Raw genomic sequence first — 15,480 nt, forward strand, 5'->3', positions numbered from 1 at the left:
ATGCCTCCATATAATACGCCTTCACCATCTCCCGTGCATGGTGGCACTGCGGCGGATCCTGAAATTCCTGCGTCTCAACCCGCGCTTTCCTCGTCTACAGTCATGTCCCAACGTCTCAACAACCTGACTTTGGAGGAGTTACTCGATAGTCCTGGTCGATCTAGTTTAACTAAACTAGATCCGCGCCGACCTCCAGGAACTCTGTGGTAAGAAATTTCTTTTAAGTTTTTAATTTGATAATATAATTACAAAGTTCTGTTTGTATGGATTCTGAAAGTTGAATTTATTTTGAAGGTTTGAGCAAGACTCCTGTGTTGCGGCTACTGTTCGAAGCATCTTTGAAAGAGATTTCAAAGAGCCCATGCCAATTGGACACAGACGCCAACTAAAGTGGTAGACAGTTGGTATGAAACGTTTGCGGTCAGTGAAATCTCTTTGTTTGCTATTTTACAATATGTTTTTTTGCCTTAATTAAATATAGACTAATCCCTTCTTTTTTTGGAAGCAAATTTACAATTGGGACCGTTGCATAAACGATAGAGTGAGGAAAGAGTTTGAAAACAAGTTGAAGGACAGGATGTGTGATCAAGTGTCAAGGTGGAAGTTAAAGTGGAAGCTTAAAAACAATGAGGCAAAGCCACGGTGGATTGATCCTCAAGTATGGGAGGGTCTTGTTCGGTATTGGCTTGATCCAAAATCAGAAATCAAGAGCATCAACAGTCGGAATGCTTGCTATCATGATCTGGATGGCACTGGAATATACAAGCACCGTTCAGGCCAAACTTCGTTTAAAGCCCGTGCTCGAAAGCATGTAAGTTCCTTAAGTTTTTTTTCTTAAGATTATGCCTTCAGACACTCTTTTATTTATTAACTAATCAACCTCTTTTTGTTTCTTTTAAGTCTGAGATCACTGGGGAGTTAACTCCGGATTTCCTACGAATCTTAGAAGACACTCATCGAAAACCAGATGGCTCATTTACGGATGGCAAGTCCGAGTCCGTGTTCAATGAGGTGTCGTCCAAGATTCAAGAGTTAGAATCTGAGCTTTGCACAGGGGAGAATGGAGAGAGTTCTGCTTCTGGTGGGGTGCCCATTCATATCAAAGACAAAATTTACACTGAGGTAAGATACACGTTCTTAGTTCTTTTTCTTAAAAAATACTCAATGGTTGAACTGTGTGGTTAAGTTAGTTTTAGTGCTTCTGGTGTGTTCAGTTGCCAATCGTATATTGCTATCGATTGTCTTGTTAATGATTTTGTGATATCTTAGGATTGTTTTGTATATGATAACTTAGGATTGTTTTGTATGTGATAACTTAGGATTGTTTTGTATGTGATAACATGCGATTGTTTAGTTTGTGATAACTTCCTTGTTTAGTTTGTGATAACTTGGGATTGTTTAGTTTGTGATAACTTGCAATTGTTTAGTATGTGATCCATTGTTTTCTTTTGTATGTTTGTAACTTGTCGTTTGTTGTTTTGTTTTTAGGTTGCTCCGAAGAAGAAAAACAGAATTTTTGGGGTTGGTTCTCTGCAGTTTGAAACGTCCTCTACCAGTAGCTGTCCGCAACCTTTGTCTCCAGCTAATGATCCGGTTATCTTAGCTCAGAAGCTTGCTGCCGCTGAGGAATGCATTCAAACCCAGGCGACTCAAATCCAAACCCAGGCGAGTCAAATCCATGAAAGTAGTCAAAGAATGCATAGCTATGATGCATACTTTGACTATCTCGCGGAAAAGGATCCTGAGTTTGCAACCCATAAGGCACCAACCCAGAAGGCACCAACCAGGAAGACACCAACCCATAGGGCAACACAGGTGAAACGGGAGCAGCTGGTAGCCAAACTGGGACCAGAAACGTGACCTCTCTCTCTCAATCCTTTTAAGAACTCTTCTCACTTTGTTCTGATATCCCACTTAAACATGACTTTTGTTTTGTAATATTTATGTTTTATTCTATTTTGAATTTTCAATTCTGTTCTTCTTATTATTATTCTTTTTTAACATCTAAAACATTATTCACAAAAAAAAAATCAAACATAAAAATGGTAAAAGAAAAAAAAATTAAAAATGAAGAATTGCTACAAAATTAGCGAATACCAACAATACTAGGCAGATGGACGTCGCAAAGTAGTCGCAAAATTTGCGACGGATCGAACATTGCGATGGAAAAAAGTCCTCGCAATTTGCTTGACAATTGCGAGTACAACCGTCTCTCGCAATGTGCGTGGGATTTGCGAGGAATATATCCCTCGCACATTGCGTTAGATTTGCGAGGGAAAATATCCCTCGCAAAATTTGCGAGGGAATTGCGATGTCAGCTTATTTGCGAGAAGCGATTTGCGAGGAATAGTTGTGTCTCGCAAATCCCTTGCGACTGTCGATTTGCGAGGGAATTGCGATGGATTCTTCCATCGCAAATCGACTGTTTTCTTGTAGTGAATCAAGGCATTTTCTATCATATCTCTGCAGTCTAAAACAAGTTTACAAAGTAAGCCATTATTTTACAAATGAGCTTGATTCATTGCATCAGTCGAATGTTATTACTAAGCATAAACAAAAACACAACCAATGTTTTTTCTCTTATTTTTTTGTGTGACTCTACTAAACCAAAGCAGATGAGTACTAATTCTACTTTACAATGGGAACGGTAATATATCAGATTTAATATTTCTAACCATATATAACAGGAAACTGATACAAAGACTACGGTTAGGTTGATTAGGCCACCGGTTTAATTAGTTCATTAGATCACCTAGTTTTAAAAGGAGTTAAAACTAAAAGGAGTTGATTTTCCCAACCTGAAGGAGAGCCACATAGTTTAGGCAAACTCTCTTTGAAGCTACTAAGCTGAACGCCTAGACTAATGTTGGTGTAAGGAAAATGAATTCCTCTCCCTTCAAGAAAAGAGCGTTCCAGTGGTGTTGCTCCCGCGACCGCAAAGTCAACACCCTTCTTAAAGTTTGCATTTTGAGATCCATAAAAAGGAGGCACAAGCGGTAAATCCAAGAATTCAGCTGTGAACGTACAGAACCATAGAAAAGAGCATGAGGGAGATTTAAGTTGCGGAACCAATAACCTAAACTTAATGGTTCTGTATCTAGATGAACCTAATGGTTCCGCATTTAGATGAACTTAATGGTTCTGTATCTAGATGATTTTTAGGTTTTATACAACCAAACTTACTACTCAAGCAAGAGCATCAAGAAAACGTTAACAAAAAGAAAGGGCTGAAGAAAATTAATAACTCTTCTGGTTTCATCTTCCTATACACAATACACACTTCATCACACCTTAAATAAAGTCAACGGGCACAATAAACTGTACCGATGAAATCGATAATGACACGGCCGTTTGAGAAACGACCGGTGGGATGGTGGAAGAAGGTCTCTCCATACGGTGGAAACGCAAAGTGAGGGAGATTGTTAGGATCTGAGAGGCCAAGCAAGTTTCCAGTGTCGGCATTGGAATCTCCAAAACTGATGATCGATTTGAATTCCTGGCACTGTGTTTTTGAGCTCACGTAAGTGACAGTAAAAGCAGATAAACAGATGAATACGAGGAGCTTCATCAAGAGAGGAGACGCCATTGCGAGAGCTCCGGATCAACTTCTCCGGGTTTCGTCAAAGCACAAAAAAAATTCTCGAATTCTAAAAGCTAATTTAGTTTTGATTTATTTTAAATCAGAAAATACAGAGAAAGACTTCTTTTTCTGTGAACTGGGGTTTTTTTAATAACATCAAAAAGTCAATACAGAGATGACAAAACAAAGCCAAAATAAACATAACCAAACTTGTCTTAACACTAAGACAATTATGAAAGAAATACTAGGAAAACCGAATTTTGACAATTCTTGATCTCTTCAATGCTTTTGCCAACGAAGAATAATAGGTAAAAATGGTCATTCACTCCAATTTCTCCCATGAGAATTAAAGCATTTTCCATCATNTATATATATATATATATATATTTTTTTTTTTTTTTTTTTTGAATAAAATGTTAAATTATATTCAAATGAAAAATTGCTTTGTTACATCAAGTGCATCGTTGTTCAAAGAAGTTTTTAAAGACAATCAGAGCGAGAGAAATTAAACTCTTGAGCCAACCCAAACTTGTAGCCCCTCGTTGTATCGGGGATCTCCCAGTAGGCGCAATGGCTAACAGTTGGTCGCGTATGTGTGCAGTCTAAAACAAGTGCATCATATTAGTGCAGTCTAAAACAAGTTTACAATCTAATCCATTGTTCTACAAGTCAGCTTGATTCATTGCATCTTGGAGTTGAACCTCTACAAGCCAGGTGAGATCTCTAAGCTGAACGCTTAGACTAACACTGGTGTAAGGAAAGTCAATTCATCTCTCTTCAAGAATTCAGCTGTGAACAGAATCAAAGAAAACGTGTTTGCTTTTTGAGATCCAGACTTGGTGGTTTTGTATCTTAGATTATTTTAGGTTCTATATAATCAAACTTGCTACTCAAGCAAGAGCATGAAGTACTCTTTTGATCTTAAGCGGAAGTAAAAACAATTGAAATCTATATATATAGTTCAGAAATAAAATTCGGCGGTAGACTGCTAGTTTATCTAACACAGCAACATTACAAGTTGTCAAATACAAATGCATGGACACGATCCAAGACAAGCCAAAGAACATACATGGTATTATAAGTATCCTTCTCTCAAATTTTTGACCAACTTATACACGTTGTTCATCAAATAATTGTGCGTGTCAGTTTTCCATTGTCCTTAATTTCCGAGCTGAGGCAAGACCAATCGAAAGGAGGAACTGCATAGGGTCCGTTTAGTATACCCTCAGCCATCAATCTGTATGCGGCCTCAGTCAGATGAACACCGTCCCAAGCCACATACTTTGAAGGATCATTACAACTGTCAACTACATCAGTCCCACATTTCTTACCTGCGGTAAAGTTGTAAGGTCCTCCTACGCCGCAACACGCGGACAAGGGTCTTTTCATGAATCCTGATTGCATAATTAACTCGGTTATCAAATTGACCAATGTACTTGTTTGCGAAGGTTCAGTAAAAGGATCAAGAAGGCTAACCGAATTTGGCTGGATCTTGGTAAATCCGCAAGAGAGCGTTGTAGTAGTCAGCGTATATGATGTTGACATGAGGGTACAACTTCTGGAGTCTGTTGAGTTCCACTCGAAGCTGCTCTCCGTGGTTTTCCCCATACTTGTTCAGCCATGTCAAACATCCTGTCAAAGGATCATATTCGTCCACGTTTGATTTTTGATATAATGTCAAATAGACCACCGAGCATCCGGTTGGAAAACCTCCGGGCACCAGAAATGTTCTTCCCCCCATACTAATCAACTCTTGTGTTATCAAATATTCAGTCAGTCATTGTTCCTAAGAAGCAGATCAAGAATTTAATGAGATAATTAGAAATAAGAGTAATATTTACCGTGATTGCGGAAGAAATAGTTCTGATAACTAGTGGAACCAGCTCATTGGTCTCTTCAGTGCTTTTGTTCACGAAGAATGCGTAATTATAGTCATTCCCTCCAATTTCTCCCATGAGAATCAAAGCATTTTCTATCATATCTCTGCAGTCTAAAACAAGTTTAAATTGTAAGCCATTGTTCTACAAGTCAGCTTGATTCATTACATCATGGAGTTGAACCTCTACAGACTACAGGCCAGGTAGGATATCTAAGCATAAACCAAAACAGAGCGAATGTTTTTTCTCTTTTTTTTTTTACTATTTGTGACTCTCAACGTCTAAACGAAAGCTGATGAGTACTATTCTGATTTACAATGGGAACGGTAAGATATCAGACTTACTATTTCTAACCATATATATAAAATAGGAAACACCAAATACAGAAACTAAAAGAATTAATCGTCCCAACCTGAAGGAGAGCCACATAAGTTAGGCAAACTCTCTTTGAAGCTAGTAAGCTGAACGCCTAGACTAACGTTGGTGTAAGGAAAATGAATTCCTCTCTCTTCAAGAAAAGAACGTTCCAGTGCTGTTGCTCCTCCTACCGCAAAGTTAACACCCTTCTCAAAGTTTGCCTTTTGAGATCCATAAAACGGAGGCACAAGCGGTAAACCCAAGAATTCAGCTGTTAACAGAACCAAAGAAAAGAAGAGCATGAGAGAACTGTAAGTTGAAGAACCAATAACCAAACTTAATGGTTCTGTTTGTATCTAGATGAGTTTTAGGTTTTATACAATTATCAAACTTGCTACTCAAGCAAGAACATCAAGAAAACGTACGAAAAAAATTAATAACTCTTTTGGTTTAACCTTCTCCTACACACTTGTTGGAAAGTAAATTCTTTTAGAAGTGATGGAGAAAGTGTTTTGAGTATTTGAGAGAGTAGTTTAGAAAATAAAACTTTTATTACTTTGATTTTAACTTGGAACAACTTCACAACATCTTAGTTACAAATGAGAGTAGGAGGAGGTATTTATAGCCTCCATATTACAAAATATCTAGAATAATTTAATCCTTAATCTAGATTATTCTATCACAATATATAGACTATAATAATATAATTATGTAGATAATTCTAATTAAATATCTAGATTTTTAAGTTTAAAGAGGTGATACATTTTTCTAGAACTTCTAGATATTTTTTAAGGAGGTGGAGATCTTAATATTTCTAGAGAAAACTCTAGAACTTGATTTAATTAATCTTGATTAAAAATCAAGTTTCACTCTCAACACCCCCTCTTAAACTTGATTTTGCCACTCCAAGTAAGCTTCTCATCTTGATAAAGTTTTCACGTTTGAGAGGCTTGGTGAAAATATCAGCTACTTGATCATTTGTCTTCACATACTCCAATTGCACATCCTTCTTGTTAACACACTCTCTAATGTAATGATAGTGTGTGTCAATGTGCTTACTTCGATCATGGAAGACTGGGTTTTTCGCCAAAGCTATTGCTGACTTGTTATCCACAAAGACTTTTGTTGGCTCTTCTTGTGGCAAATTTAACTCCTTTAGAAGATTTCTTAACCAAATAGCATGACACACACATGAAGTAGCCGCCACATACTCCGCTTCACAAGTGGAAAGCGTGACAATTGGTTGCTTCTTCGACATCCACGTGAAAGCCGTATCTCCAATGTAGAACACAAAACCACTTGTGCTTTTTCAATCATCTACGTCTCCACTCCGATCGCTATCACTATATCCAACAAGCTTATAATCATTTGAAATAGAATAGTGCAAACCAAAGTTCATGGTACCTTTGATATAGCAAATAATCCTCTTTGCCGCCTTAAAATGAGTTGTTGTTGGATGTTCCATGTAGCGACTAACAACTCCAACCGCATATAAGATATCGGGTCTTGTGCATGTTAAGTATCGTAAGCTTCCAACTAAGCTCTTAAATAGTGTTGGATCCACTCATTCTCCTTTCTCGATCTTTGATAACTTGATTCCACATTCCATTGGTGTGCTCACCGGGTTTGAGTCTTTCATCTTAAACTTTTTAAGTACCTCCTTAGCATATCCTTCTTGAGTAATGAAAATTCCATTTTCTTCTTGTCTTATTTCGATTCCAAGGTAGTAAGACATCAAGTCATCTACATACAAGCACACAATCAATATATCGCCATTTTGTATTTTGATATAAAGTGCATGCTCATATGGACACTTGATGAAGTCTCTCTTGTTGAAATACTTGTCGATTCGTGTATTCCAAGCTCTCGGGGCTTGTTTTAACCCATAAAGTGCCTTCTTTAACCTCAAAACTTTGTCTTCTTCTCCTTTAACTATGTAGCCTTGAGGTTGCTCAATGTAAACTTCTTCTTCAAGGTCTCCATTTAAGAAGGCTGACTTGACATCCATTTGATGTATCTTCCACTTATTTTGAGCCGCCAATGAAATAATTAGACTAGCAGCAGGAGCAAACACTTCATTGTAGTCGATTCCGGGTCTTTGGCTATATCCTTTAGCCACCAATCTTGCCTTGTATCTTTCAATTTCCCCTTTCAAATTTTTCTTTGTTTTGTACACCCACTTCACACCGATCGCATTGTGTCCATTTGGAAGTGAAGCTAACTCCCATGTATCATTTTTTTGTATAGCCTTTATCTCTTCATCCATGGAATTTCTCCAAGTCTTTCTTTCAATAGCTTCTTGGAAGTTCAAGGGCTCACACTCCGCAAATAAACAAAATAAGGTAAGGTTGTCTTGATTCTCGGTTACCTCGTAAAGCTCTTGTAGACTTCTAAAGCGTGGAGTTCTTTCGCTAGAACTTTCTTCTTCTTGAGAACTCTTTGGTGAAGTTGGTGGTGTAGTAGGCTCTTCTCTTGGTGGCTCTGGATCATCTTCTTCAAAGTGTGAAAAGAAGTTATAATCTTCATCATTTGACTTCCAATCCGATTCTCCTTCTTCGTCGAATACGACATTTCGACTTATAATTGTCTTCCTCGTATCAGGATTGTAAAGCTTGTAGCCTTTCGAGTTGTTGTCATAACCAATGAAGATGTACTTCTCACATTTGTCATCTAGTTTGCTCTGCTTCTCATCTGGTACATGAGCATGAGCTATGCTTCCAAAGACTCTTAAATGAAAAACACCGAACTTTCTTCCGCTCCAAGCTTCTTGTGGTGTCTTACCCGAGACACTTCTTGTTGGAGATCGGTTTAATAAATACATCGCACACACGACAGCTTCCGCCCATAGCTTCTTTGGTAGTCTTTTACTCTTAATCATGCTCCTCGCCATCTCAAGAATTGTTCTATTTTTCCTTTCTGCTACTCCATTTTGTTGAGGTGATCTAGGCACCGTTAGTTGTCTTCGAATGCCATTATCTTCACAATACTTATGAAACTCCTTGGATGTGAACTCTCCTCCACGGTCAGATCTCATAGTTTTGATCACAAGACCACTTTCCTTCTCAACATGTGCTTTAAATTTTTTAAAGTTCTCGAACACCTCGGATTTTTCTTTCAAGAAATAAACCAATGTTTTTCTTGAAAAATCATCAATAAAGAGAAGGAAGTAGTTACTTTTACCAAGTGATTTTGGCTTGATTGGACCGCACACATCCGTGTGTATTAACTCTAATGGCTTTTGAACTCTTGTGCTTTATTCCTTTGGAAAACTCATTTTGAATTGTTTTCCAAGTAGACATCCTTCACACACCTAATTTGGATGATTGATCCAAAGTAGCCCCTCACCATTTCTTTCTTCGAAAGTAACTACAAAACTCTAAAATTTATATGTCCATATCGAAGATGCCAAAGCCAAGACTCCTCTTTGTAGCACATCTTGAGACATTGTGCGATGTCATTTTGAATGTTAAGAACAAACATTCTATTTTTAGACATCGGCACTTTAGTAATGAGATTACTTGTTTAGTCTCTTATAGAAAAGTTATTATCTTTTAATCGAATATCATAACCTTTCTCTAAGAATTGTCCAAGACTCAAGATGTTTGTTTTCATGGTTGGAATATAGTAAACTTTGGAAATAAATTGATGATCTCCATTCTTCAATCGAATGAGAATGTTTCCTTTTCCTTGTACCTCCATCTTCGATTCATCTCCTAAAGCGACGTTTCCTTTCACCGACTCATCAAGCTCCACGAACATGTTTTTTCTCCCACACATGTGATTGCTTGCACCACTATCGAGGTACCATTTATTATTTTGTTCTCGTTCATCCTTCTTGTAATTAGCCATTAATAACATGTCTTCTTCTTGAATTTTTTCTTCAACATAGTTGGCCTTCTCCTCGACTCTTTTATTACTAGGAGGTTTACATTCTGAAGCGTAATGTCCAAACTTTCCACAATTATAGCATTTTACACTTGATTTATTGTACCTTGAATTGGAGCTTCCTCTCCCACGACCTCTTGATGAGCTTTCTTCTCTTTGACTTGTGTTGTCTTCATATGGCCTCCAACCACGTCCATTTCCATTTCCATATCCACGGCCTCGTCCTCATACTTGAACACCACCTCTTCTTTGATAAATTTGCCCAATATATTCTTTAATGTTTTTAATTTGCATTTTTAGTACTTGTTCGACAATGTCTTCTTTCTTCTTCTTCTCTTCATAAGCTTGTAATGACCCAAGAAGTTGCTCCATTGTCATGGCTTCCAAATCTTTTGTCTCTTCAATAACGGTAACAATATGCTCAAATTTTGAGTCTAATGATCTAAGAACTTTTTCCATAATTCTCACATCATCTAGCTTCTCGCCGTTTCTTTTGAGATTATTAGTAACCACCAAAACTCTTGAAAAATAATATGAGACGAGTTCACCTTCCTTTATTTATAAAGCTTCAAATTCTCCTCTTAGAGTTTGAAGACACACCTTCTTGACTTGATCAGCACCTTTGTAAGATGTTCGAAACTTCTCCCATGCTTCTTTGGCTGACGTAGCTCCAACAACCTTCTCAAATGTGTCTCATCTAATCCTTGATAGATTAGACAGGGAGCCTTTTTGTCTCTCTTTCTTGAGTCTCTCAAACTATCCTTTTGGGTTTGAGAGAGACTACCTTCATTCTCTGGTTCAATGTAACCTTTCTCGACTATCTCCCACAAGTCATGTGCTCCTAGGATAGCAATCATTCGTAAACTCCAATTGTCATAGTTGTTCTTTCTGAGCACCGAGACTTAGAAGGGAACACCATTACTTGCCATTTTTAGGATCTTCAAGCTCTGATATCATTTTGTTGGAAAGTAAATTTTTTTAGAAGTGATGGAAAAAGTGTTTTGAGTATTTGAGAGAGTAGTTTAGAAAATAAAACTTTTATTATTTTGATTTTAACTTGGAACAACTTCACAACATCTTAATTACAAATGAAAGTAGAAAAAGGTATTTATAGCCTCCATATTACAAAATATTTAGAATATTTTAATCCTTAATCTAAATTATTCTATCACAATATCTAGACTATAATAATATAATTATTTAAGATAATTCTAATTAAATATCAAAATTTTTATGTTTAAAGAGGAAATAATTAGTCTAACAGTTTCAAGACGAGCAACAAGAGCAAACACTTCATCATAATCGATTTCGGGTCTTTGGCTATATCTTTTAGCCACCAATCTTATCTTGTATCTTTCAACTTCCCTTTTCAAATTTTTCTTTGTTTTGTACACCCATTTCACACCGATCGCATTGTGTCCATTTGGAAGTGAAGCTAACTCCCATATATCATTCTTTTTTTCATTCTCACTGCTCTGATACTATTTTGTTGGAAAATAGATTCTTTTAGAAATAATGGAAAAAGTGTTTTGAATATTTAAGAGAGTAGTTTAGAAAATAAAACTTTTATTACTTTAATTTTAACTTGGAACAATTTCACAACATCAAGAATATAAGAAAGTATTTATAGCTTCTATATTACAAAATATCTAGAATATTTTAATTTTTATTCTAGATTATTTTATCATAATATCTAGACTATAATAATATAATTATCTAGATAATTCTAATTAAATATTTAAATTTTTATGTTTAAAAAGGTAATATATTTTTCTAGAATTTCTAAATATTTGTTAAAAGGGTAGAGATATTGATATTTCTAGAAAAAACTCTAAAACTTAAATTTAATTAATTTTGATTAAAAATCAAGTTTAACTCTCAACAACACTTGCTTACACATCTTAAGTAAAGTCAAAGGACACAATAAAACATACCGATGAAGTCTATAATGAGGCGACCGTTTGAGAAACGACCAGTGGGATGGTGGAAGAAGGTCTCTCCATACGGTGGAAACGCCACGTGAGGAAGTTCGTTAGGATCGGAGAGGCCAAGCAAGTTTCCAGTGTCTGCAAGCGAATCTCCGAAACTGATGATCGATTTGAATTCCCGGCACTGTGTCTCCGAGCTCACGTAAGTGACCATAAAAGTAGATAAAAAGAAGAAGATGATGAGCTTCATCAAGAGAGGAGAATCAGGATCAGGAGAAGCCATTGGGAGAGGTCGGAGATTGGTCTCCGTCCCTTTGGTAAATTAATTTGTCAAAATAGCTAAAGAGGACAATTTAATAATGATAAAGAAGTCAATTATTGGATGTACTAGGTAGTAGTATATATATATCTTGTCGTTCTGGTGCTTTATAATATGATTCTTTATGTGCTTATACATCTACTGTTTATAAAATAAAATATTTTGGGGTTTGTGAGAGTGTCCACAGCAAGAACAAAAAACTTCTATAAACATGGCACGTCAGTTTCACAAGTGCCACATCACCTTACTACTGAAGCCACGTTACCCTCTTTAGAATCGAAATGGTTGAGAAATGTGAACATAGAACACCCCAATAATTTCACTTTCCATCTCTCTAAAAATATAACATGATTTAGCTATACTAACACTTAACCACTTTCTCCCAAACAAACAATTAAATAATACAATACATCATGATCTAACACAAACGCTTAATTAAGAACAGACATGTTTCTCATTCTCTCGTCTCTCAAACTTTCAGACAAGCGTGTATCACCTATTCATAATAAGTCAAGAGTATCTAATGATTTCTTTTTCTTAATCTTGGAGTTAAGGCAAGACCAATTGAATGGAGGAATCGCATAAGGTCCATTGAGTAAGCCCTCAGATATCCATCTGTATGCAGCCTCAGTCATATGAATGCCATCCCAATTCACATACTTTGAAGGATCATTACATGATTCAACTCCTAGACTCCCACATTTTCTGGTAAAGTTGAAGTTGTACAACCCTCCTAAACCGCAACAAGCGGGCAAGGGTCTTTTTATAAACCCTGATTGAATTATAAACTCGGTTAGTGAATCTAATCATTGACTTGGTTGTGTTGATTCAGTGGAAGAATTGAGAAGGCTAACCGAATTTGGTTGGTTCTTGGTAAAGGCACAACAAAGCGTTGTAATAATCAGCATATATGATGTTTACATTAGGGTACAAGTTCTTGAGTCTGTTGAGTTCTGTCTGAAGTTGCTCGCTATGGTATTTTCCAAAATCGTTCAGCCATGTCAAACATCCCGTTAGAGGATCATACTCTTCCTTGTTTGATGTTTGATATAATGTCAAATAGGCTGCTGAGCATCCGAGCGGGAAATTTCCAGGAACTAGGAATGTTCTTCCTCCCATACGGACCAACTCCTGGATTCAACATTCAGAAGTAACATGTAAAACATTATTTTAACAAACTAATTCAGTGCAGATACAAATATGTTTTACTCTGTTTCCCGGAACAGGGTGATCAAGAATGTCTATACCGTTGTTGCAGAAGAAATAGTAGCGATCACACGCGGGACAAGCTCTTTCACTTCCTCAATGGCTTTGCGTTGGAAGAGTGCGAAATTATAATCATTTCCTCCAATCTCTCCCATGAGAATCAGAGCATTTTCAATCATATCTATACAATCTAAAAACAAAACAAAACGACAGCATCAAGCTTTACAAGTTATGGCTCAAGTCTTTACAAATACAAAATAATTACTCTATTGTAATATATGAGCATGAGGATAACATGTTTTGATTGATATATTCTAATAACATAAAACATGAAAAAACAAATACAGAATACAAAAAGTCGATATTTTGGCACCTGAAAGAGAGACACGTAAGCAATGCAAACTCTCCTTGAAGCTCCTAAGCTGAACGCCTAAACTGAAGTTGGTGGTAGAAGAATGAATTCCTCTCCTCTCAAGAAAGGAAGGTTCCAGTGCCGTTGCTCCAGCCACTGCGAAATTAACTCCTTTCTCAAAACTTGCATGTTGAGATCCATAAAAAGGAGGCACAAGCGGTAAATCCAAGAATTCAGCTGTGAACAGAACCATAGAAAAAAAAAGAACCATGAGACAGCTGTAAGTTGAGAAACCAATAAGGAGGCTTAACCACACTTGATGGCTGTATTTAGATGATTTTAGGTTTTATACAATATCAGACTAGCTATTCAAGCAAGATCATCCAGAGTAATAAATAGATATTTTTGGTTTTCAACTTCATAAACACTCACTCACACCTTAAAGTAAATTAACGTACCAATGAAATCAATGATGAGGCGGCCGTCGGAGAAACGGCCCGTTGGGTGGTTGAGAAAGGATTCTCCGTACGGCGGAAACGCAGAACCAGGAAGGTCGTTAGGATCCGAGAGACTGAGCAAGTTTTCGGTATCAGCAATCGAATCTCCAAAACTAATGATCGATCTGAAATTTTTGCATTGCGTTTGCGAGTTCAAATTAGTGACTAAGAAAGCTAATATAATGAAGCTCACGAGCTTCATCAACAGAGGAGAATCTGGACATGCCATGCGTCATGTACGTGAGAGGCTCGAAGGTTGCGCTCTCCTTCTCTTTTCTATACGCTCGGAGACAAAATAATGGAATTGTTAGGTATAGAGTGACTAGAAAAGGGTTTCTCTTGCCGTGGCCATGTTTGTCTATTTGTTCATATTTGATGTAGTGGTTGCGACTTTGAAGCCACTTTGAAAGAAACGTTATACCCTTCCCCCATTTTGTATAAACAATTATAGTTTCATTAGTATTTTTTTATTTAGTTTGGTAGACTAAAATTTGGAATGAAAATATTGAATGTATATTCATTTTAAATGTATACAATAATAACAATGTGAAAAATGTTTTGCCATCTTTTTCTTGTAACTTCTTGAAATTTTTATTCTATTTTTAATAATTTTAAAATACCTCTTACGGTTGTGTAACGTCTGTTCTTTTAGAAAGCTCCAATTGTTCATTTTTTTTTCTTTTTTTTCACCATGTTTTGATTACTATTTTTTAATCAAACTTTTCATTCTAATTAATAGTTGTGTCTTTGACAAATTTTTATGTCTATTTAAACAACATGTCTTTTTTTTATAGCTACCAAACATTTTTATCTTATATATTTTTTTTTATGATGAATCTAATTAATTTGAATCCAATTATACTCACATTAGCTGGACACTTTTTTTATGGTTCTTTTTTGGGTGAATTAGGTGAATAACCTAAAAAAAAACCAACAAAAAATATAGCCATATATTTTAAAAAATTAGAAAAGTAGGATCAAGGTAAGGTAAATTACCTCCGGCGGTGGTCCGGCAATTCTCCGGCAGTGGTATAGCGGTGGTCCGGCGATGGTCTGGCGATGGTTCGGCGGTATTCCGGCGGTGTTCTGGCGGTTCTCTAGCGGTGGTCCAGCAATGTCCGGCGATGGTCCGATGATGGTTCAGCGATGTTCTAGCAGTGCTCCGGCGGTGGGGTGGTGATCCGGTGGTGGTACGGCGGCCAGAGGTGATGTAATGGTGGTAGGAGGGGATGTGATTTGTAGTGGTAGAAGTATATATAGTAGGGGAAAATTGGTATATATTGTATATTATACAGAGAATATAGTAGGTATATAGTTAGAGTAGTTAGTTAGTTAATTTTAGTTTTTTTTTTGGTTGTTGGTGCCAATTCCCCTTCTTTTTTGGGTTTACTCATTGACACTTGGACACTTTTTTTTTTTACAACAGTGGGAGGATTGGACATGCTTTGCTTTAAACCTAGACTGGCTAATTGCAAGTCT

The 15,480-nt window shown here is 36.7% G+C and overlaps 1 protein-coding gene across 2 annotated transcripts; it reads right to left on the minus strand.

Annotated features, from left to right (window-relative positions):
* Window positions 12,216–14,340, minus strand: LOC104743592 (GDSL esterase/lipase At1g28590-like). 2 transcript variants are annotated; one of them, XM_019236261.1, is made up of 5 exons: window positions 13,963–14,340; window positions 13,526–13,741; window positions 13,194–13,333; window positions 12,801–13,077; window positions 12,216–12,718 (listed from the first exon to the last, which is right to left on the minus strand). In XM_019236261.1, the coding sequence occupies exons 1-5, from the start codon at window positions 14,228–14,230 to the stop codon at window positions 12,447–12,449; spliced, it is 1,173 nt and encodes a 390-aa protein (XP_019091806.1). In that variant the 5' UTR covers window positions 14,231–14,340; the 3' UTR covers window positions 12,216–12,446. The 2 variants fall into 2 exon arrangements, with proteins under 2 accessions (XP_019091806.1, XP_019091805.1); XM_019236260.1 differs by having other exon boundaries at window positions 13,194–13,342.

The sequence above is a fragment of the Camelina sativa genome, chromosome 14, assembly GCF_000633955.1.
Source record: "Camelina sativa cultivar DH55 chromosome 14, Cs, whole genome shotgun sequence".
Taxonomy (NCBI): domain Eukaryota; kingdom Viridiplantae; phylum Streptophyta; class Magnoliopsida; order Brassicales; family Brassicaceae; genus Camelina; species Camelina sativa.